General features: G+C 46.8%; 1 protein-coding gene across 4 annotated transcripts in view; it reads left to right on the top strand.

The window, feature by feature from the left end:
• ACAN (aggrecan) overlaps positions 1-24,959 on the top strand; it is a 42,278-nt gene that overhangs the window by 5,188 nt on the left and 12,131 nt on the right. For all 4 annotated transcript variants that reach the window (XM_032446794.1, XM_015873080.2, XM_032446793.1 and 1 more), the window contains 11 exons: positions 12,647-12,723; positions 13,270-13,641; positions 14,514-14,688; positions 14,934-15,061; positions 15,624-15,920; positions 17,981-18,493; positions 18,945-19,119; positions 19,555-19,682; positions 19,780-20,073; positions 20,569-20,763; positions 21,774-24,926. In XM_032446794.1, coding sequence (XP_032302685.1) covers positions 12,654-12,723; positions 13,270-13,641; positions 14,514-14,688; positions 14,934-15,061; positions 15,624-15,920; positions 17,981-18,493; positions 18,945-19,119; positions 19,555-19,682; positions 19,780-20,073; positions 20,569-20,763; positions 21,774-24,926 — 5,500 coding nt within the window. In that variant the 5' untranslated portion in view covers positions 12,647-12,653. The remainder of the gene's footprint in view (positions 1-12,646; positions 12,724-13,269; positions 13,642-14,513; positions 14,689-14,933; positions 15,062-15,623; positions 15,921-17,980; positions 18,494-18,944; positions 19,120-19,554; positions 19,683-19,779; positions 20,074-20,568; positions 20,764-21,773; positions 24,927-24,959) is intronic.

Genomic DNA, 24,959 nt, shown 5'->3' with positions numbered 1-24,959 from the left:
ATCCCGTCTGGTTAGTAAATAATACTCTCTCCATATTATTGTATCTGGGGTTTAAATAATACCCTGTCCTCCCGCAATACTTGGCATCTTAGTGTCACCCTGATTCTGCACAATACTTTGAAGATCAGAGAACATCCTTTTGCTGCTGAACAAATTGCAGCCTTCCTCTTCATTGTATTTGCCCTCTAAATATTACCCTGCTGTTTTCTATAGCACTTATTGTATGAATACTACCTTGGTGCCTTGTAGTAATTGATACGTAAGCGATACCCTCAGACAGCAGGGTGCTTGGGTTGCTAATGCTGCTGAACACACCAGCAGGAGGGTGCAGTGTCTGAGACTACAGTGCATGTAGCGTGTACCCATTTCTTCTCCATAATTATTCCCATATCAGGCAATGATTGGCATGCATATGTTCCTTCACACTTTTCTGTTTGGGATAGGTAGGCTTGTGATTTTTAGGCACTGAGATCTCAGTGGCTGGGAAGTCAATCATAGAATCATTCTAATTGGAAGGGACCCTTATATGTCATGTAATCCAGTTCCTCTGCACTGAACAGGGACACCTACATCTCAATCAGGTGCTCAAGCCCAGTTCAGTCTGACCTTGAATGTTCTGGAGGATGGGGAATCCACCACTCATCTTTCACTTCGGTTCATCTTTAGTGCTGTGCTTTCAGTTCCCACTGTCATACCCAAAGTGAGTTACATTACAATTACCACTTCAACAAAGACAAGATGGGTTCTTGGGTGAGCTGGGCTCTGACAGACACCGCATTGCCAAGGCAAGGTACTTAGACAGGTGGCAGCCAGCTCAGTATTACCTGCAGAAACTTTATGAAGAAATAAGGGCTGGTAACCCTCGGTTGTCACCCACATTCTCTATTAGAAAAGTTATGTTTTCCTTTAGAGTCTCCATTTCAAAGAATTAGTAGTCTTCTGTCCTTCCTTCTGCTAGAGATACCACATGTTCTCCTTCAGCCAATGCAAGGCACATGACTGAGATGGTAGGCAAAGATGCTTTGGCTAACACAAACCCTCCTTCCAGCATTTACATCCACACAATAAACCAGTGTACTTCATGGATAAAACACTCGGCCCATTCTCTCTTGGCTGCTCAGACCTCTGCTCACCTGTTTGTGTGTTGTGTTTAATAGCTTCAGAATTGCACTCTAGCATCAAAGACTAAAAGGCCAGCTCTGCTTATGCACAAAATGCTAACAGCTTTCTCATGCTTCAGACTCAGAGCAATGCTGAAGCTTTCCTCATGCCTCCATCCTCTATATTGGGGAAATAGAAGGTAATGAGACACAGTGGTTGGCATCTTCTCTTCAATCCTGGCATAGTTGGTTACCGATTTCTTCTATATACTGCTAGTCCTGTGGTGCTTCCTACCTCACTGATATCTCTCTTATCTGTGCTGTTAGTGTAATTAAACAATAATATTTGGGAATAGTGATACTGGATGCTCAGAGAGCTGATTGGATTTATTTCTCTCATAATATTATGTCCTTATCCAGAAGTAGCTTTAGGGACTCAAGGCCATGTTTTGCAGCAAAGTGCCTGGAGACAAAGAGCAGCACTTCTGCAAATCCCATTAGGCTCCTCACTCATCCATTTACGTCTTTAAATTCTGAGATATGGTGGATGATTTGGCAGGTAATCAGACTTTTACTCAACAATTTGGACATTCCCAGAAATACTGTGGCAACTATTGGAGAGCACACTGTAAGAATGTCATCTGTTGCTGTTTTGCCTTGACTTACCATCAAGATCTTTCAAAGTTCGGTTCAGAAGTTATTTGCTAGTTTTGCTAATGACCAGTTAGTGCGTGTTTCTTCTGCTCCCCAGAACACTTATATTTTTCACTGCCTTTTGCAACATCCTTATGGTAGGAAATGTGTTGATCTGAGAGAGCAACCATGGGGCATCCAACCCAAGGGGAGTGACCCAACATGGCTTTGAACATCTTCAATGCTGCAGCATCAAGTAGAGTTCTGGAAGCTCCAGTTGTTGGCTGGACAAGCTTGGGGTCTGCATGGACTGACCTTTCAGGGTCAGAACTTATATAGCCATTGCCTCTCACCTTCCCATTATGCTTCCTTTTAGTCATAGCTTGAAGCAGGCTTGTGTTTTCCAGAATGCTCATCTTAAATGCTAGAGAATATTTTTGTTATGAAACTCAGCAGCTAGTCTTACTCAACATGACTCCCATTGCTTGCTTTATGCAAATAGTATGGATTGATGAGCTCTAATGCCACGACGGCTTTTCTGTCACAGCTATGGAACTGCCACAGTCTGCAGCCTGTTTGGTGACAGTGCCAAATGTTATGCGTGATTAGATCCAGTTCTCATACTGTGTAAGTGTGTAAGAGCCAAGCAGGATTTTCCTTGCTGTGTTGTCTCATGGAATTAATTCTTCTGTCTGAAAACTGAGCAAAGTGGTAGGGATTGGGACTTCCTCTCAAGCGCTCTCCCTGCTGTCTATTTGTTTCAAGCAGTTACATGTCTAGACTAGGCTTTAAAACCAGAACCCCAGTTTGATGTCACAAACCTCAGGATTAAATGGGCACGTTTCTCTTGAGTCCAGTGGAAACTGAATCCATCCACCAGATAATTTATCTACCCATCTTGCTGGAAAAATTGGAAGAAAGCTTGTTGAAAATAGATCGTAATCATTACTTTTCTCTGAATTGGTCTTTTACACCAATACTATAAAACAAGTTTTACTTTTTTGCCATCTCTCTTGCTAGTGCACTGTGCTTGGGGTCAAAATACTGGTGCAACGTGCTCTTCCATCAGTGTCTGAGCCTGTTTGCTGGTTTGAAACACTCTGCTAAGCAGTTATTTCCCCCACAAGGGGATCTGTGTTGGTGCCTTTCGTTCCTCCCAAAATGTGGGTACTGTTGGTTTCAAACTGTCCCACATACCTCTGGAAAAACAGCATTTTCTGTTGCCTTTACAGAATGCTTCACCAAATGGTGGGCAATGTTTTGGCTCTCCTCTCAACCACATCTCATACGCAGGAATTTATTTGCCTCTCAGAAAACTTTGTATTCCCATTTAATTGCCGTTCTGGTTTCCTCCATACCTCCCTTTCTCTTTCTAAAGGGATGATGTATGGCCTTTGTCTAGCAAACTAGATTTGGACTTAACAGCATTGTCTCTCCGGATGTCTGTGGCTTGTGTTAAGGTTAAATGTCTTTCTGCAGCTTACACCTCACAGAATGATTCTATATTTCATGTAAGAACCTTGTTTTTATTCAGGATTCCCGTGGTCTCCTCAGATTCACATTTGTGCTCCACAGGTTTGGTCAACAGCATATTTTCTAGTTCGCGAGATTATTAGGCAGGATCTGTTGTCTCTCTGTGAAGGGCTAATTCAGTGGAGCCCTGAGGTCTGAGTTGTAATGAAAAGATTATTGATATGCGTTCGCTGACCCCAGCCTGCAACTAATTTTGGAGAAGCCAGTTGTCTCCATTTTACCCTCTCTTTCCATGCCATGTCATGGTGGTTGCTTCCGAAGTAACACTATTCCATTGCCCATTAAGGCATTGTGTGTGTGTTGAGAGGGAGAGTTTTCTGTCTGCGCAACATACGTTCAAGTCAAAGAGTCTGGCTGTTAATGAAGAGCAATGTTTCTATTCTTCAGGCTAATTTCACCATGTGTTCAAAGCGAACAGGCCATTCGTTGTGGTCAGTTATTTGAAAGATGCTGAAATCTCCCTCAGCAAATGAAGAAAAGAGAAAGATTTATTTTCTGCCTGGATCCCCAGTTTCTTTCTGTCCCAAAAGCACAGAGCAGGCTGAACCAAAGGCAGGAGTTATAGTTTGGATAAAGTGATTTGACAAGGGAATGGTGCTCAGCAGGACTGCACCTAGCAAAGAGAGCTGAGCATCCCTCAGTGTTCCCAATGTGGTGAAATCCCTTTGGAATGATAGGACAGGGCAGATAGCTCCATTCCCCAAAAGGAATGGAGCAATAAACAGAGCCCTAATTGACTGAGCCAGGTGAATTGAGTTAAACACACACTGTATGTCTTGGCTGGGAGGGAAGAGGACACCGCATGCCAGAACAGCCTCCTGGTATGTGAAAGGTTTGAGCATACAGAAAAGGAAGGAACTGTACAGGGATGGAGAGCAACTAGGTGCTGTGAGATGGCGTCAGCTGGGTATTGGATCAATAGAAAGGAGGGAAAAAACTGGATTAAGAGACAGAACAGGGAGATTTGAACAGATTTTCAACATACTTATAGGAAACCCCAGGTAGTGCTTCAGAGGGATGATCTATATAACATTGCAGGTATTTTGGTTTGGTGATGCTGCTCTATTAAAAGACCTCTTTCCTGTGCTACAGGAATAAGAAACTTGATATCAAAGCTGACATTTCTATCTTGGAGAGATGTGTGAGTAGCCGGGGCCAGCATTAGCAGAAGCACCAAACTCTTCCTGACCTCTCAGCCCATCTTTACATTCTGAATGTGAAGTCTGTGGTCTCTGTACCATTCATCAGCTGGAAGGCAAAGCAGGTTCAGAGCCTCCAGATCTAATGCTCAGAGTGAAAACCTGCTCCAACATTTTGGTAAAGCCTCTTCAGCATAAAAAGAGGTGTGTGAGATCCTTCAATATCAGCAGCAAAATCCATGGTTGCACTGTGGTTAGGGGTTCATGTTGCTGTTGGAATAGGTATCTGAAGTCTTTGGTATAAGCTGGTGAGTAGAGGCTAGTGAATAAAAGAGGGAGGGCTACTTGTCTCCTGGCAGACTCTCTGCTTACCTGCACAAGGAATAGGTGCTTTAAGGAGTCACAAAGAGTTGGAGTAGCTGGAAACAGGAGAAAATACAAGTCTCTTCCTTCTCCCTTGGAAATGAGACAGATCTGCTCAGGAGGAAGAGGGTGTTTTGTGTAAAAATATATATATAATAACCTGGAGTTATGGAGGGGAAAAAAATTGCTAAAGGACTGTTAGATTTCAGATCTTACAGATTATTTATGGCAAGTAGTAATGTTTTCTACCACTGGTGGTAGGACTCTCCCCTTCCCAGCTAGTAAGCAGAAAGGCCCTGACCCTCTCCCATGTCGTTTGCCCTTTTGTCTCCTAGATCACCTTGAAGGGAGGAACAAGTCAAGATTCCTAGCAAAACTAAACCGTGCATGTCTTGAATTTATGAGACAGGAAATCTATTTGGGAAGAAAGCTAGATCTGAAACAGCCTCATTTAAGTAAATCTAAGCACAGTGTTTACACAATGTCTGGAATTAATGCAGAGAAAACTTTCAGGTGCCAACTTTGGAAAGAGAAAGTGGGGAGCAAAAAGAGGCCAGAACTGAGCCTGTCATGAAGCTAGAAGCTCTTCCTCCTCATTGGGGAGAAGGTTGTTTTTTTCCACTGTCAAGCACCAACATTATGCAACACATTGTAAAGCAAAGACTAGATAGGAAGTGATTGCTCACTTATCACCTTTGTGTCCATGGGGTGATGATGTGAGGGTGGTTGGTGTTACCAGCTGTGTGTGTTTGTAGCATGGATGGCTTCAGCTTAAGTCATGATGTTCTGCAGAACATTAGAGGGAGGTATCTTAGGTGAGAGGTAATGGCAGCCTTTGTATCCTACATGTGGTGTATATTCAAGTGAAGGGATGTTAATACAAGCCAAGGCTATCCACAGTATTACACTGATACCAACCAGAAATGTGATCACACTCCTTGTCATTAGCATGACTCAAGATGCAGTTACTGCAGGGGCCCTACAGCCGCACATACCACATGAAATCTGGCTTTCCCCTCAAATCTCTTAGGTTTGTTGTGTGGTTTTCTGTGCTAGTTTGATGTTTTCTCTATCTGGAGCAAAAGGAAAAGTCTTCGTATGTTGTGAAGCTGATATGTTAGGGACCAGCTTCAGGATGTCTCTTCTAGTCCTGCCCAGTGCCTCATTAAGTGAATTTTCACACCACATTTCCAAGGCAATTTCGGGTAGCAGAGTGTTAACAGATATCAGACTTGGACAGTTAACTAGTGAAGCCAGTGACGAGCATCAGGCTTATGTCTCTGTGCCTATGGCTTCTGTACTGAAACATGATCTCACAGGCACAAGAGAGGTTTTGGTCGTTTTATTCCATGTGCCTAAAAGAGAACTACTCAAGGCTAATGGCAGGTCCACAAAGCACCTGCAGGTTGTTACTTACTTTCTTTGGGTTATAATGGTTTACAAACCTCTTGCTTCCCATAAGTAAATAAATGAAGATGTCTGGGTGACAGTCACTTCCACAGGTGGCATATCTAGGAGGAAAGAGATTTCCAAGTTCCATTTCTACTTTGTGGATTAAATTCTTCCTTGCATGCAGAGGGTTATGTATCGATTACAACAGCAGTGCAAGAAGAACATCCTAAGGAGGTTTTATGAAGACCATAATCATCCTCTCTTCTCTAAAAGTTAGACATCAAGTTGGAATGGTGCTCCAGGCTCTGCTACCTGAAATGACTGAGACACTTTATGAAGGTTCTCAGCCAAGACATCTGTTTCTTCTGGACTAGTGAGGGTTTTGAGTAGGAGCTTCAGTGAGCCTCAAAGGCTCATTGTTCCCTTGAATTTAGATGCTCAAAGTGCTGTTTAATGCGGCTCTTGTTCCATATTGAGCAGACAGAGCTGTGGCAGTTCTACCTTAGCACTGATGCTGTACCTTGCATGAGAGAGTCCAGCTGTTGTCTCACCACAACGGACATGTCTGCCCTTTCAGGGTCAGGAAAATTGCCAGTGTGTGTTGCAAGTGACAGCCAGCTCTGTTTTTTCTGTGAGAGCTGGTTGTTTTTGGGTGGCCAATGGCATGGGCTTATGCCATTCTGGAGCAGAAGGCCCAGATGTTCAGCTTCCTTCTGATGGAGAAATGCTGCTGAAATTAATGGTGTTATAGTGTAAAACCAGTATAAATTAGGGGAGAATGAGAGCTGTTCTGTGGTAGTTACCAGAAGAGAGAAATGCTTACAAAGCTTTGTGTGTTCAGCTGAATGTTAGTTCCAGGCTGTATGCCTGAGCCTGGGTAGATAACTAGATCTAGCATTCAACTGTCCAGGTTTTATTAAGATTTCCATTGGATCTTACTTGCTGAAGGCTCGTCTGTGCATCCTTGGGTATTTTGGCTCTTCCTGTAGTATAAGTGCAATGCAATTAAATAAATAGCCAAATTATAACAGGCTGGAGATCTTACAGAAGGAGAAGCCGGTAACGACACTGAGAAAGAATAACACAGAACCCAAATCTGTTTTCTGCCCTGTGCACGAAGCGCACCTCTCTGTGTCAGTTTGTTATCTCCTGTAGCAATCCAAGCAGCCAATGCTGCAGAACTGCTGGCATGAAGGATTCCGTCCCTTGATGACACAATATCAGAGCAGTTCTGCCACGTGTCTTTCTGATTGGGGGGAAAAAGGAGGTTATTGTTCCAGGGATAGTTTCAGAAACAGAGCAGGCAGGAGCAGCATCCAGGCTGCTCTGTGCATAAAGACCTTACTCTCAGAATGGTTTGGAAGCCAGACAAAATGGAATATTTCGCCTATTTTCTTTACAGCTGAAAAAACACGAAAAATCACAGGAGTGCATTTATTACCATATTTCGGTTCCAAAGTTTGCCTTATTTTAAAAAAAGAAGAAATAAAACGTGTTTTGCCCACCCCCCTCACTTTCCCCCTCCAACCCCCCTTCCTTCCCTCCCTTTTCCTGGACCAGGCTGAGGTATTTAACAGAAAAGCTCTCAGTGCTGCACAGAGGCTGGGAACATGCAGAAGGGACAATAAGGTGTTTGTTCAGAGAGATCGTGGAGCAGCGGTCTGTAGTTTTACGTGGGAGAGGAGAAACCACTCTTGGTCAGACATAGAGCTGAGAGCCCACCTGGTGCCTCCTCAAACCTCACCATCCCCACAGCTGCTGCCTGAAAATAATCATGCTAGATGGAGGTGTCCTAGGGAAACTGTTATTCCTTAATGGTGAACAAACAGGGGATGGAAAACCAGTTGAGAAGAGAGAGCACAAGGCTAAATAAGAAGTGCTGGTTTTGAGTCTTGTTCAGGAGCTTCTTTATATCCATGGTTTTGAAGGAAATGTTGTCTTTGGAAACTCTGTTATGCCCAGGCATATCTTCTACTTAATAAGTGGCATTTTATTAGCTGCCAGAAACAATACGTAAGTGTATTAAAGGTCTTCCAAATCTGAGAAAAAAGGAAGCTTGAAGTGATCCTTCAAAATAAATAAATAAATAACAGGACAACAGCAGGATTAAGGGTGATGAAAATGAATTTAATTGCAACAAGAGTGATTAACATGGTATGGAGCAAGCAAAGGCCACAGGAGAAACTGCAGATGGGGCTCAATTAAAATAAACTAGAGGAGAAAATGCTTTCCAGCGAGCAAACAAGTTAGACTGCTGCAAATGGGCCATCTGGCTATTTTCCACTGTACAGTCTTACTGTGTAGGCACTTTGTTGGACTTTGACTGCCGTGACTTCTCTTTTTCTTGCTCTCTCCAGATTCTTCATTGCTTTGAAAAGCTGGGGACAGGGTTGGAAGAGTGAGGGATTAAACCTGTCTGCACATATGTACACACTTTGCTCCACACACACACTTAGATACTCAAATAAACATATTTATATGCAGCCAATTTAGGATAGTCCGCACACAACCTGATACAGAAGCACAGCTTTAAGGCGTAAAATAAAGTGGCAATAAACTTCAGTAAAAGAGATAGTTGTTCTCTGGGGCAGAGACATATTGAGCCTCCCAGCATTTCCCGGCTCTGTCATTTTTGGAAAGGCAAGAGCTTTTCCCCAGTTCTTCCTGGCCTGGGCTGAGCTGGTCACTGGTTAGGGCAGGTAGGATAGCTGGGATTTTTGTGGCAGCTTGGTTGGATTCTTGCTCTGCTGCTTGGTGCCCTGTGCTGGGATGGTCTTTCTGCTGCAAAGGGATACTTGTGATGTTGGACCGCTTGTCCCCCCTCCTCTTCTTCTCCTGCTACAAAAGCTGCTTGCTCCAGCTGTTCCCCCAGCAAAAGCAAAAAGGGCTTTGCAATAAAATCATTTGTAGGACTAGAAAGTGCTCTGTAGCATGGACCTTGTAGAAAGCATAGCGTGATCACAGTTCCTTGTGTGTCAGGCTGTGAGCTGCAATAACGAATCTCCCTCAGTCTCAGGGCAGTCCTGTCTCAGTGCTTACCCTAAGGAGAGCTCCTCCAAAGTGTCTGCAGAACTTTGCTTCCATGTGATGTTTTCTACTAGAAAATAAGGAACTTGCAGCTGTGTTGGAGTTTGTCAGCAATTACCTGGTAGCTTCTATGGGCTCAGCAGCACATCTAGCAGACAGGTTACTTTGTTCAAGCAGATAAATGGAGTTATTACCAGAAATCTGTGTTATTCGTGACACACATGGGAGAGGCACTGACTGTATCCCTGATGTGTTGCTCAGATCCACTTCTCTCCCTATCCCTTCAGCCACAGCTGGGGCCATCGGGAAGATAGTGAGCAGGATCAGATAGGCAGTGGAGATCAGTCATCAGCTCTGAGGTGTATGTTGCATGGTCTGGTTTAGATGTTGATGAGAGTGACCCAATTCCCTGAGTTGTGCAGACTGTGTCTCCATCATCTGCACTGTTGGTGTTGTCTCAGCAGATTGTTGTCTTTATATGAATCCAGAACTGCTCCTTGAAGCAGCACTTTGCTCATTATCGTGCACTTGGCCATCTCACTGGAGACATGCAAGTGTTACAGCATGGAACCTCTGCCATACAGATGGGACAAGAATCAGAGGCACTCCCAACACTGCAAATCCCAACCAGTGCTGTGTGCAGGCTCAGGGCCAGATCTCTTTGGCATGCTTATAGGGAATGCAAAATGGAGATCAGCGTTGGAAACAGCACCCTGAGGATTAGGCTGGGTTTCTTACTGGCAGGGAGTCAGTGCATTGGAAGAATACACTCAAAATATTATTGTGATTTGTTTAACCACTGCTCACAGTGAAAAGCTTTGCCTCTGGGCTTCTATGGGATAAGGGGAGGTTGGATTTTTTCCCTGCAGCTAAGCCAAACTGTGAAGATACTGTTTGTCTCAGCTGTTAACCTAGGAGGCTGTTTTCCATGTGAAAGATCAGCATAGAGTTTGAGTGAGACCAGGAGTGCATGGGCTCGTCCCAAAACTTTAAAGGTATGCAAAAATGCTGAAGCTATTCAAGCTCTTTGCAATGCCTCATGTGTTAGCAGTGACTCATCTGTAACCTGGAGATGTTCTCTAAAATACAGATTAAGCCCTTATCCATCTCCTCCACTGGCAGCTTACCCCTAAATCTCTTTCTCCGTTCTGATACCTCTCCTGGGCAGACCTCAGGGATGGCTGGCTTAGGTTGAACAGGGAAAGCAGTTAACTTTACACTGTGAGTTTGCCTTCGATTCTATAAGGCTGTTAAAAAATTTGCATGATATTCATGGTTCTTTGTACTGCCTAGAGCCAGGCAAGATGAATAATACAAGAGCAGGGACTGGAACACTGATATATTTGTATTCATGAATTTTAATGTCAGAAGGAATCGTTCTGGCCTGATCTCCTGTGCATCTAGACCCTTCAAACTTCACCCAGCTATCTCTGTATCAAATGCAGTAACTTACTTTGCCTAAGCCATATCTTGCAAACAGGTTCTCCAAGTATGGGTTTGAAGCTACCAAGGGATAGAAACTCCATTGCTTCCCTCAGCACAAGTTCCAGCGATCCATCACCGTGTGTCTGAAATGTGGGCTTTGTTTCCCATTTGAATTTGGTTGGCATATGGCGCCCAACTATTAGTTCTTGTTATGCCCTTCTATTAGATTAAAGAGCCCTTGCTGGGGTTGATGCTTGGACTATATGATCGTAGTGGTCTTTTCCAACTTCATGATTTTATGATTATCAATATTATCCATCCTTGTAGCACAGAACCCCGTGAAAGTCAAACCTTATCAAAATCTAATTACATTATGTTACAACCATGCAGGCAGATTTATCAGACAAACTTAGGATTATACCAACCAACAATACAGAAGCACCTCTTTTCTCTGCAAGCGCCTCAGCTAAAATACGTATGATAGTTATTCTTCAGTGCTCAGTGAACTGAAGGCAGTATCAGACTTTCCATTATTTTGCCTGCAACTGATGTCAGTCAAACCAGGAGGCTGTTCTTTGCGTGTCATTGCTGACTGTTGGCACAGTGCTCCGGTGTTTAGGACCTGCCCCAGTGCTCCAGCACAGATTAAAAACAAACATCAGCGGGCCAGCAATTTTTGCAGCCAGCTCTTTAAGGACTCCTGAGTATGGCTGATTTCACTCTGTTTATCCATAGCAGATGGTGTTTCCAATTCTTGCTTCTAAGGAGCAGAAGGCACTTCTCTGTCCCTAGACCATCCCATACTCTGTCACTGGTATTGTCCATCTTCTGGGTGCCAAACCCCTTGGCCTCTTCTGCATCACTGCAGCACAACAACTGTCTTTGTTTCCCCCTGCTGATGGCCAGTACCATGGCTGTGGTTTGTTCTGTTCCTAATAAGTTGATTATACATGTATAAATCATTCCGAACTAAAAGGACACACAAACACGCACACACAACTCTGTAGTTTGTCCTTGAGGTTGGCCTACAAGTGCTTCTCTGCCAATGTGGTCCAGCCTCATTCTGTCCTGTTTTCCTCTGGTATAGCTGTTTCTATTAACTAAAGGCTCCACAGAGATGACATTTTGTGATGTATCACGTTGAAATGAATGAGTGCACTGAGGTCAATTTTTCAGCATCAAAAGGCTAATGCTGGACTGTTCAGGAAGAGGTTTATTTTTGGCCACAAATGATGCCAGTGGTGTTATTTAGAGGCCCTTTCTGCTAGACTGATAGGTTATATACTCAGGATGTTCCCTGCCAGCTGGGATCTTTCTGGATCACAGAAGAGAAATGGCCAATATTTGGACAGGTGACCTCAAAGGAAACTCCGGTGATTCAGTAGGTGTGGTCCATCCTCCTGAGTCACTGTCGAAATGTGGTGCCAAACAATGTCATGTTGCCAGAGGACATGGTTTTTACTGGAAATATTAATGCCAACTTGAGCACTTGCAGCTATTTTATATTTAATGATATGGTGCAGAAGAACTATTATGAATGATAATCCGTTTAGGATTAATTTAGCTGGTCTGGCCTATATTGCTTCTGTCATTCAGTGTCAGTAGGATGCTCTTTTCTTTTCATAAGTTTTCTAAAGTATCAGGCTGCTCTGATTAGTCGATAGATCCTGACAAGTTCTTTATTGTATCGGGTTACAATGCCTAGAATTTTATCCTATGGATTCCCCATATCAATTCAGGATCCATTTGCATTTAAGTCTGTGTATGCTGTCACTGCAATGAATGGAATTAAAGCATTGTAACCTTTGGTTTTTCCACTGTATGGGGAGAGTTTTCCCTTTAAGATGTACGAAATGCATCCAAACAACTGGCCCCAGAGCCATGTTGGCTTGAATGGAAGATGCTGGTCAGGGGCAGCTCCTGCTGTGAGCTGGTGCTGAAAGCATTGCTCTGCCCCACTTCATCACCCACAGCTCTTCTCTACACAAACATACAGCTGTTATAAATCCTTTTTCCCTGTGTTGTTCCTGGCAGGTAAACTATGACCACTCTACTACTAGTGTTTGTGTGTTTGCAAGCCATCACCACAGCTGCCTTCGCAGAGCTCTCAGGTACGTGCTACAGGGTGCAAGGAGTCAGCAGTGGGCAAGGTGCTGCACACTGGTGCCATCACCAAATGGGGACATCTCTAGGTGTGCCAAAGACTTGCTCTGTGTATGGATTGGGCCCTTTTTTGGATGGGTGTGATGCCACCTTCTGTCACTGTTATTGTGTTTGAAAGAATGGGGAGACAGTTCAGTCAAACATGGGTTTATGGGAAGTCGAGGGAATCTCAACATTCCTCCTTTCTTCTGCCCTATCAGTTGTGATCTCATGTTGTGGACTGCAGCCACACTGAGGTAGGCCCCTTCACTCCATTTTAACCCCACATTTGGTGCTGCTCCCAGCTCCCAAGAGCAACCATGGAGCAAGGGTAATTGTTGTAACCTCCATTTCTCCAAGGCTTTTTCAACAGCCTAGACAAAAAGAGTACACTTGAATATGTGCATGTAGGAGGTTTTCAAAGCAGACAGAGGCTCTGTAGCATATGGAAACACTGGATATTTAGGATGAAGTGCATTACCGATGTAACCCTTGCTTTGTTTGGGAACTAGCAGACGGTAGTGATGGCCTGGAAGTGAAGATACCTGAGCAGTCTCCCCTGCGTGTTGTCCTGGGAAGCTCCCTGAACATCCCCTGCTATTTCAACATCCCAGAGGAAGAGGACACCAATGCTCTGCTAACCCCACGGATCAAATGGAGCAAGCTTTCTAATGGAACAGAGATTGTCTTACTAGTGGCCACCGGTGGGAAGATCCGGCTCAATGCAGAGTACAGGGAGGTGATCTCCTTGCCCAATTATCCTGCCATACCCACCGATGCCACCTTGGAAATCAAGGCGCTGAGATCCAACCACACTGGGATTTATCGCTGTGAAGTGATGTATGGGATTGAGGACAGAGAAGACACAATAGAAGTCCTGGTGAAAGGTGAGACCCTGCCTTTACTGCTTCCTCCCAGAATCTGGCCTGGGTAGAAAGGAGAAAAGATGTTGCTCTCTTGATAAGCACCAGCTGTTCTGGTCAGGTCACACAGGGCCATGTGCAGGTGAGCACAAGCCATGGGCCAAGCATTAATTCCAGCAGAGTAAACAGAACAGTAGAGTGACTCATGGCAGAATATGATGCTAATAAAATGACTCTTATGACAGAAGGTGAGTTACAGAGATGGTAAGATGATGTCTTGGCAGGAGGTGGAGCTGGATATGCTGCACCATTGCTCAGAGGAGTGAATCAGCAGAGGGGCTAGTGCAAAGCCTTTTAATTCTTCCAAATATTCCAGGGGAAGGGATGCCCTCAGCTGGAGAATTGGTCTGCTCTGGAATTCTTTTTCCCCAAAGATCATTTGATTAATAAGTGGATAAAATAAGTAAAGTTGGAGTTCCTACAATCCTTACCTTTATCAAGGGTTTTGCTTTCAGTGCAGTCCAAGAGGACAGCTTCCACCACAAGAGGAAAATCCAGGAGGCTTCTGCTGGTTGCATGCACTGCAGTATCCACACCATTGCCTCCTGGTGAATTTTGCACTGAACTGATGCCAGCCCAGAGCATACAGATAGCTGTCCTTTGTAGAGTCCCAGAAAATCTACAGACTTTAAGTGGTGTGCCTTGGTATAAAATGTCGTGTGCTCTACAAGGCCCACCAAGTCACCCTGTAGCTTGAGATGCTCAAACTTAGATCACCAGTACAAAAATAATTCATTGTTTCTCTCCCCTCTCTTTGAATCCCTAACTCAAGTGGAGGGAAAGGGGCTGGTTGCTCTCCAGCAGACACGTCCATGATGGCCATTGTGTTTTTCCAGGCGTCGTGTTCCACTACAGAGCAATCTCCACGAGGTACACCTTGAACTTTGAGAAGGCAAAGCAGGCCTGTATCCAGAACAGTGCTGTCATTGCCACCCCTGAGCAGCTGCAGGCTGCCTATGAGGATGGGTACGAGCAGTGTGACGCCGGCTGGCTGGCTGACCAGACTGTCAGGTAAAGGGAGATTAAAGCCACTGTAGGGAAGGGCTATTGTAATAAAGCCACCAATGCAGGATGGTTGAGAAACAGCTGGGAAATGCTAAGAAAATCCATAAGTGCTGAGCCCTGTGTCCCCCATTAGTGGGCACCTTGGCCTCTGATTTACCTGATTCTCAGGACTGTCACAGGGAAAGCAGGATGCTGGCTCCTCCAGCCCTGTGCTGCTGCCCCATCCTGCTTCTATGCACCTTGTCCCCCAGGTACCCCATCCATCTGCCCCGGGAACGCTGCTACGGTGACAAGGATGAGTTTCCAGGAGTGAGGACCTACGGTGTCCGTGAGACAGATGAAACCTATGATGTTTACTGCTATGCAGAGCAAATGCAAGGTGAATGGGGGGTTCTCACTAGATGCAGAAGCAGCCAATACTCTGATTGTGCCTAGTCCAGACAACAGGGCACAAATAACCTGGAAGATGACAATTTAAAGGTGGAAATCACATCCCTCAGCAAGGCCAAATGTTCTCTATGGTTTTTCTGTAAGACCTTGGAGAATTTTAGTGTTAAATGACTAATACAGCATAGAGGGTACAGATGGTCTAGTCTCCAACAGAGCCCTGCCATCTCTCATGGCACATCCATTCCAGGATGTGATTTCTAGAAGTGCCCACATCAGGGATCCATTCAGCACATCAGAATTGAAACTGACCTTTATCTTCCACTTGCCCTTTGACTCCAGATAGTTAAGTATGTCTTCCTCCAACTAATTCACTCCCTCAGACCCCTTTTTATTCTGGTCTTTAGAGATAGTCACCAACATGAGGCTGCAGTTCAGCTGTAAGACACAGGACTTCTCATTTTATCCAGACTCAGGAGTGGGAGGGAGATAGAATGGGAATTGGGATTAAACTCAACAACTAACCTCTGTGCTAACGGAACATATGATTGCAGGCAAAGTCTTCTACGCCACCTCCCCCGAGAAGTTCACCTTCCAGGAAGCTTTTGACAAATGCCAGAGCTTGGGAGCCCGCCTGGCCACCACGGGCGAGCTGTACTTGGCCTGGAAGGATGGCATGGACATGTGCAGTGCGGGCTGGCTGGCTGACCGCAGCGTTCGCTACCCCATTTCCAGAGCAAGGCCCAATTGCGGAGGGAACCTGGTGGGCGTGAGGACCGTTTACCTGAACCCTGCCAACCAGACGGGGTATCCTCACCCCAGCTCCCGCTACGATGCCATCTGCTACAGTGGTGAGTGCTCTGAGTGATGTTTCTTCACCCACGTAAGCAAGGAGGAGCTCCTTGTTTGCAGCTGACTTAATCTGCAAATATCCTCTGTGTATTTTCATCACAGTGTTCACCAATGTTTTTCTGCTGTTTTTAATCAGGACAAGGTGGGTCCACTCCAATTTCTCTTTCAAAACCATTCACTAATGCACCTTAGGAGCACAGGTTAATGTAATTATAGTAATTCACACCATGGGGGAGGAAGTATTCCATTGCTGGTCATTTTTCATCTCAGGCACTCCCAGGTAGTGGTTCAGTGTTTCTGGTCACTGCAGAGCAGCACAGAAGGCACACCAGTAAAAAAGACAGATCACAGCTCACTGCTTCACTGCTCTCATTAGCCAGTGCCTCCAAACACTTGCACTGCTACTCTCTCTGTATGATACTTACCTGTATGACAGACCCTCTCTGAACTAAGGCAGAGGAGCTTCTTGCTTCTTTGATTTTTGTTTATTTCTTTATTTATTTTTGCAAAGGTACCTGATCTTAGCCTCTCATTCATATATTCACATTCAGGTAGGAAATAGAGTCCCAGGAAGTGTATGGACGCTTGTTCAGGTAGCAGTTCAGGAGATGTGGAACAGACCTCAGGTGCTCCATGTAGAGGACTTTGAGTGCTGGAGATGGAAGCAAAGGAAAAAGAGAACAGACCTGACCCTGTGTAGCACCGTGACGCAGTGCAGACACACATCTGAGTGTCCACACTGGGATAAATCAGAGTGCAGCATCCTCTGGCAAAATCGTGCCTGGCAAGTGGAGAGTGTCCCTGCTACGCCCTCTTCCTCCTGCCTTCCCTCTTTTCCCTGCAGCAAGGAGAGGACAAAGCTCAGCTGAACAGGATCAGCTTAGCTGCCAGAGGGGACAGCATTCACGTGGGAGTCCATCTTTACAAAAATAATATGTTCTGAAAACCCTCTCATTCAAACCAATTGTGCCCAGATATATATGTGATCTGTGCATCAGGAGGCCCATGCATCTGTCTCTGTAAAACCTCTCAGGCTTCTCGGTATCCATCTATGTGACCTGTGTTCCAGCAACACAGCCTTCCGGTTATCTAAGGGCATTCATTCAAAATTGCTGAGTACAGCCAGTCCTTGCTTGAGCATCTCTAGCTAATTTATTGAATCCTTTAAGATCTGAGAGGCACCGGCTTAAATGAAATAGCAGGAAAATGGAATTGGAACTAAATAGAGTGGGGACAGCAGTACTATGGGCAAAGGCTGATGACATCTTGTTAGCTCTCCCTCCCCAGCTGAGACCTGCCTCGCTGCACTGCCATCCCTCCCTGACCTGCTCGGTTCAGTGCTACTCTTTAGGTCCCCATCTGCAGGCTGACCTGCTCAGTGGGATGTCAACAAGCATATTGTCCTAAGGGACATGACTCATGCAGAAAAGTGATTGGGGAGGGGGAAGGTGGGAGCAAAGCACTTGTTTAAGTTTGCTACATTGAGTGGCCTCAGCTGTCTCCGTGATGGAGGTAGCATGCTTTTATGTGATGAGTTCCTAGGTCCCTAGCTGAGCAAGAGCAGGAAGGTAGTGACCCTGGTGTGACTTCGTGCAGTTAATATAAGGATCCCCGTGCCTTCCTCAGGCTCAGAGCTGCTGTAGATGTTTTCCTAGCTCCCATGCCACCTTGAGTTCTTTGCGGCAGGCACTAGAGGTCAGTGCAGACTCGGATTTGGGCAGGGTGCTGCCGGGAACCAGAGCTGGGAGAACGGGGAAAGCTGGCTGCTTTTCCAGCTGTGGAGCATGGGGTGAGTCATTGCCTCCAACTCAAGGATATCCAAGACCAGGTTGAATGGGGCTTCAGTAGCTTCATCTAGTGGAAGATGCCCACTGCAGAGGGTCAGAACTAGATGGTATTTTAAGGTCCCTTCCAACCCAAACCATGCTGTGATTCTGTGACTCCACGCCCTGCCATTGAAGCCAGCAGATTCTCATCTTCCCCTCCATGACAGCACCATCACTGTACACCTTGCTGGACTGACCATGTCCATCAATCTGTGCTTTGTCTCCCAATATAGGTGATGACTTCGAGGCTCTGGTCCCAGGACTGTTCACCGATGAGGTTGGGACTGAGCTGGGCAGTGCTTTCACCATACAGACGGTCACACAGACTGAGGTAGAGCTGCCCCTGCCACGCAATGCCACGGAGGAGGAGGCCCGTGGCAGCATCGCTACCCTGGAACCCATGGAGATCACAGCCACCGCCACTGAGCTGTATGAGGGCTTCACTGTCCTGCCTGACCTCTTCACCCCCAGTGTCACAGTAGAGACAGCTTCCCCAGGGGAAGAGAATGTGACCAGAGAGGAGGTCACAGGGGTATGGGCTGTGCCTGAAGAGGTCACTACATCAGTCTTGGGCACTGCTTTCACCACCGGAATGGCAGAGATGAGCTCAGTAGAAGAGGCCATAGGAATGACTGCCACACCGGGACTGGAGTCTGCCTCGCCATTCACTGTAGAAGATCATCTCGTGCAAGTGACAGCAGCCCCTGATGTTGCCCTCCTCCCCAGGCAACCCATTTCCCCCACTGGTAAGTCACCAGCAATAGTCTGGTTTTCACCTAGTACAAAGGACATCCAGATCTCTAGAGGTGTACAGGCCTGTTTGGGTGGTTGGAGTTCCAGTCTGAATGCTTCTACCGTGGGTGGGATGGAAGGGCTTTGGAGGGGGACTGTGGGCTTCTTCATCATAAGCAGGATGGGGATCAAATGTCTGATGCCTGGGGCTGCAGTGGTGGTAATTTGCATTTTGCATTCCCTTGTGTGAGGGGAAAGTCAGGAGAACTAGATCCCACAGGAAGGCTATAGAGATGCCCAGAACATCACCCTATAATGCAGCAGAACTCAATGAATGAGGGATCTCCATCCAAGTGAGTTTGCAGAAGTGATCCTTGCATTGCTGTTGGGAAGATCTTGTCTGGTGACACATCGCAGTTTGGGGGTTCCTAATGCCCTGTTTCACCATGGTTACTCTTCCTTCAGGTGTGGTGTTTCACTACCGTGCTGCCACCAGCAGATATGCCCTCTCCTTCGTCCAAGCCCAGCAGGCCTGCCTGGAGAACAACGCTGTTATTGCCACTCCTGAGCAGCTCCAGGCTGCCTACGAGGCTGGCTTTGATCAATGTGATGCCGGCTGGCTGCGGGACCAGACAGTCAGGTAAAGCCATATCGGTGAAGGCAATACATCTCTATGAAACGACTATTCAACCATGTCCCGTCCTTGGAAATATCTAAGATCAGGCTGCATGGGGCTCTGAGCACCTGATCAGCTGTTGCTGTGCCTGTTCAGTGCAGTGGAGTTGGACTAAATGACCTCTAAGGGTCCCTTCCAGCTCAAACCATTCTTTGAACTTGAGGCTTCCCTCTGGTCTGCATTGCTGCTCTATTTATCTACAGCTAAAGCTGTCCCAACCTGAAGTTGTTACCTCATATAGCGGCCAGTAGACCTGTTTTTCTCAACCTCTTCCATTTCTTTCCTCAACTGCGTGACTAGTGATGAATTTCACAGTGAGCTGACGTATAAAACAATGGAGGAAAGTTTATATTCTCTGCCCCAATGCAGTGTGGGTCACCTCCTCTCTTCTTTTATCAGGTATCCCATTGTGAATCCCCGCAGCAACTGTGTAGGAGACAAAGAGAGCTCCCCAGGTGTGCGGTCATACGGCATGCGCCCGGCCTCAGAGACCTATGATGTGTACTGTTACATTGACAGGCTAAAGGGTACGTTCTCCCCATTCCTCCATGTGGGCAGGCACGCTGCTGGTTGCCAATGGTGCTGAGATTCAGACTCACACTTGTCTTGTCTTTTGGCCCACAGGTGAAGTGTTTTTTGCGACCCAGCCAGAGCAGTTCACCTTCCAAGAAGCCCAGCTGTACTGTGCAAGCCAAAATGCCACGCTGGCCTCTGCTGGGCAGCTCCACGCTGCCTGGAAGCAAGGTCTGGATAGGTGCTACCCTGGGTGGCTGGCTGACGGCAGTCTGCGGTACCCCATCGTGAGCCCCCGGCCTGCCTGTGGGGGGGATGCACCCGGTGTGAGGACCATCTACCAGCACTACAACCAGACAGGCTTTCCCGACCCTCAGTCACGGCATCACGCTTTCTGCTTCAGAGGTACTGTTCCATTCCTCCTAAGTCCTTCCTCCTTGGGGAACAGGGTTTTGCAATGAGAGCGTGGGTGCACCAGGGTCCTCCTACTTAGGGCTAAGTGGGATTCACCAAAGCCTTGCTTCTTCTGGGACCTCTGAAGCACATCCTCATAACTGTGTATTTATTAACTTGATCATAGTACAGCTTGGGTTGGAAGGGACCTCAGCAGTCATCCACTCCCAACCACCCTGCCATAGGCTGGGTTGCCACCCACTAACTCAAGCACTAGATCAGATTGCCTGGGGTCCCATCCAACCTGGCCTTCATCATGTCTCAGAGGGAAAATCTCACCCAGTTCTCCACTGTCTCCTCTTCTCTGCTCAGCTTGTGTCCCAGTATGAGGGGCTCAGATTGTTTTTTCACCATGGCTTCTTATTTTGGTATCTACATCACTTATGGAGCTGCTTCATCTGGGACTTTGAACTCTTGGACACTCCATCCCATGTCTTTCTATTTCAGCTCTGCCATCCACGGAGGAGGAGGGGGTGACCTCACTCTTTGAAGAAGAGGTGATGGTAACCCAAGTGATCCCTGGAGTGGAGGGAATACCTTCTGGGGAGGAAACAACTGTGGAGACAGAGCTTTCCACTGAGCCTGAGAATCAGACAGCCTGGGGAACAGAGGTCTTCCCAACCGACGTGTCACTGCTCTCAGGTGGGTCAGGCACTGACTCTTGAGTCATTATGTGTACTGTTGTAGAACCAGAGCGCTCCTAAAATAAACTGACTGTGTCCTTGCTGAAGGGAGGGCCTTCCAAATGCAGCTGAGGAGGAGGGTGTGGAATCTCAGAGGGCTCTCTTCATTGCAGTTAGCTTTTCATGTAACAGCTTCAGGTGCATTTCAGAGGAGAGTGCTGGGAAGCACAGAGGCACTTGAGACACACAGTGCTCCTTAGGGACACGTCGTCCTCCACAGGCTACCCTAAAGTGGAGGCAATGGGACGGGAAGGGCACGCTGAGGCTCAGTGTGGGACCAAGGAGCTTCAGTTATTCAAACTGAAGGAAGGACTTCTTGCTCTGCTGGTTTTCCATACTGTTGTGGAACAGGCTGTGAACTGATATGCAGTCCCACTCAGAGAACTTTTCTTTTCTTGTTTGTTTTGTGTTTTTCACCCTATTAGCAAATTAGCTGTGCACAAAGGTACAACAGGAGGAGCTACACAAGTATATAGAACTTTTCGCTGCGTGACCAGCTACGCTACCAGAATGGCACTGGCCAGCATAGCTGTTGCAGAACAACATTCACATTGCCTGGGCATCTCACAAAGTATGTTGTTGTGTGTCCAGGAGGCAGCCTAGAAACTGACCCCAGGTCATGCATGCCCAGGGGACAGAGCCAAGATGTGCTCAGGGCAGCACCGAACTTCTCTTCCATATGCCATGTCTAAGTAAATTGTAGATTTATTCTGGTTCCTGGGAATTAGTGTCACTGCTGCAGTTGTCCTATGCCAGAAGTTGATATATTCTGTCTGTTTCCCAGCAATTTGTATGTAACTATTATTTAAGATAATATCCTCATTAACAAATTTGAGGGCATCAAAAGATTTCTACCAGAGCCTTTATCCCAAATACGATGTTATTAGATGTCAGTTTGGAGGTAGATTAGGAAATGGCTAATATTAACTAGTTGTCCTATTTCCTTCTCTTTGTTCCCTCCTTTTCCAGTGAGACCATCTGCTTTCCCTCCAGCTACCGTAATACCAGAGGAAACAAGTACCAATGCTTCCATCCCTGAAGTGTCCGGAGAGTTCCCTGAGTCTGGAGAGCACCCAACTAGTGGTGAACCTTCAGCATCTGGAGCCCCAGACACGAGCAGAGAACCAACTTCTGGAGGTTTTGAACTGAGTGGAGAGCACTCCGGGATTGGAGAAAGTGGATTACCATCTGTAGACCTGCAGAGCAGTGGCTTTGTACCTGGAGAAAGTGGCCTTCCCTCAGGGGATGTGAGTGGGTTGCCTTCTGGCACTGTTGATACCAGTGGCTTAACTTCTGCAGAGGAAGAGGTATCTGTGTCTGTTTCAAGGATACCAGAAGTTGGAGGGATGCCGTCTGGAGCTGAAAGCAGTGGTCTGCATTCTGGATTTAGTGGAGAAATCTCTGGCACTGAGCTCATCAGCGGCCTGCCGTCTGGAGAGGAAAGTGGGCTCACCTCTGGTTTTCCCACCATCTCCCTTGTGGATTCCACTTTGGTAGAAGTTGTAACGGCAGCACCGGGACGGCAAGAGGAGGGAAAAGGATCAATTGGAGTCAGCGGTGAAGGAGAGCTGTCAGGGTTTCCGTCTGCAGAGTGGGACAGCAGTGGGGCCAGAGGGCTGCCCTCAGGAGCTGAAGCCAGTGGGGAGCAATCTGGGGTGACCGAGCTCAGCGGGGAGCATTCCGGGGTGCCTGGGTTCAGTGGAGAGCCTTTCGGGGTGCCTGAGCTCAGTGGGGAGCACTCCGGGATGCCTGAGCTCAGTGGGGAACATTCTGGTGTGCCTGAGCTTAGTGGAGAGCCTTTTGAGGTGCCTGAGCTCAGCGGGTTTCCCTCAGGACTGGACATCAGTGGGGAACCATCTGGAACACACGGGGTGAGCGGCCTGGTAGACGTGAGTGGCCTTACCTCTGGTGTTGATGGAAGTGGTGAGGTCTCAGGCGTTACCTTTATAAGCACCAGCCTGCAAGAAGTGACAACTCCATCAGCTGCAGAAGCAGAAGCAAAAGAAATTGTGGAGTTCAGCGGACTGCCTTCAGGAGAGACATCAGGCATGGTGTCTGGGGGCTTTGAGGTCAGCGGTCAGCCTTCGGGACACATAGACTTTGGTGGGAGCGCTTCTGGAGTGCTTGAGATGAGTGGATTTCCAAGTGGAGTAGTAGAGAGCAGTGGAGAAACCTCTGGGGTTGAAGTCATCAGTGGCCTCACATCTGGAGAGGAAAGTGGGCTCACCTCAGGCTTTCCAACCGTGTCTCTCGTGGATACTACGCTGGTAGAAGTTGTAACGCAGGCATCAGTTGCTCAAGAGGTGGGAGAAGGACCATCTGGGATGATAGAAATCAGTGGATTTCTTTCTGGAGACAGAGGACTATCTGGAGAAGGGTCTGGAGCTGTGCAATCTAGTGGGCTTCCTTCAGGAACAGGAGACTTCAGCGGAGAGCCATCCGGGATCCCATATTTCAGTGGAGACATTTCTGGAGCCACAGATCTAAGCGGACAACCTTCAGCTGTGACTGATATCAGTGGGGAGTATTCGGGACTTGCAGAAGTCACTTTAGTCACATCTGATTTAGTAGAAATTGTGACAAGGCCAACGGTTTCACAGGAGCTGGGTGGGGAAACAGCTGTCACGTTTCCCTATGGCTTTGGACTAAGTGGTGAGGGCTCTGCATCTGGAGACCTGAGTGGGGGAACATCTGCAGAAGGTGGTATAGAAACATCAACAGCTTATGAAGTCAGTGGTGAGACATCTGCCTTCCCTGAAACCAGTATAGAAACATCCACAGATCAAGAAATCAGTGGGGAAGCATCTGCATACCCTGAGATCAGTGTAGAAACATCCACAAATCTGGAAACCAGTGGGGAAACATCTGCCTACCCTGAGATTAGCACAGAGACATCCACCATTCAGGAACTTAGTGGGGAAACGTCTGCCTTTCCTGAAATTAGCACCGAAACATCCACAATACAAGAGATCAGTGGGGAAACATCCGCGTTTCCTGAAATTAGAATAGAAACATCCACCTTTCAAGAAATCAGCGGCGAAACGTCTGCATTTCCTGAAATCAGAATAGAAACATCCACAAGTCAAGAGGCCAGGGGTGAAACGTCTGCGTTTCCTGAGATTACCATAGAAGCCTCCACAGTCCATGAAACCAGTGGAGAAACGTCTGCCTTTCCTGAAATTAGCATAGAAACATCCACAGTCCATGAAATTAGCGGGGAAAGTTCTGCGTTTCCTGAAATTAGAATAGAAACATCCACGAGTCAAGAAGCCCGGGGTGAAACATCTGCGTTTCCTGAGATTACCATAGAAGCCTCCACAATTCAAGAGATCAGTGGAGAAACATCTGCCTTTCCTGAGATTACCATAGAAACTTCGACCGTCCGTGAAATCAGCGGCGAATCATCTGCCTTTCCTGACATTAGAATAGAAACATCCACGAGTCAAGAAGCCCGGGGTGAAACATCTGCATTTCCTGAGATTACCATAGAGACATCCACTGTCCATGAAACCAGTGGGGAAACATCTGCATTTCCTGAAATTAGCATAGAAACTTCCACAAGACAAGAAGCCAGAGGTGAAGCATCTGCCTATCCTGAGGTTAGCATAGAGGCATCCACAACTCAAGAAGTAAGTGGCGAAAGTCCTGCCTTCCCTGAAATTAGTGTAGAAACATCCACAAGTCAGGAAGCCCGTGGTGAAACATCTGCATTTCCTGAGATTGGCATAGAGACATCCACAGCCCACGAAAGCAGTGGGGAAACTCCTGGGCTGCCTGCTGTTAGCACTGACACTGCTGTCACATCTCTGGCCAGTGGTGAGCCCTCCGGTGCTCCTGAGAAGGAAATTCCTGAATCATCACACTTGATCACAGGCATTTCAGGGGAAACCTCTGTCCCAGATGTTGTAATTAGCACCAGCGCTCCAGATGTTGAACTAACACAGGGACCCAGAAACACTGAAGAGACTCAGCTTGAAATAGAGCCCTCCACTCCTGCGGCGTCAGGACAAGAGACAGAAACAGCTGCTGTCCTCAACAATCCCCATCTGCCAGCCACTGCTACTGCTGCCCTGCATCCAGCCTCCCAAGAAGCAATAGATGCACTAGGACCCACGACAGAAGGTACTGTGCCTTTTCCTAACATACTAAGGAAGG

Source organism: Coturnix japonica, chromosome 10 (genome assembly GCF_001577835.2).
Source record: "Coturnix japonica isolate 7356 chromosome 10, Coturnix japonica 2.1, whole genome shotgun sequence".
NCBI lineage: Eukaryota > Metazoa > Chordata > Aves > Galliformes > Phasianidae > Coturnix > Coturnix japonica.
The sequence above is the reverse complement of the archived record's forward strand: the minus strand, read 5'-3'. Positions and strand labels throughout refer to the sequence as shown.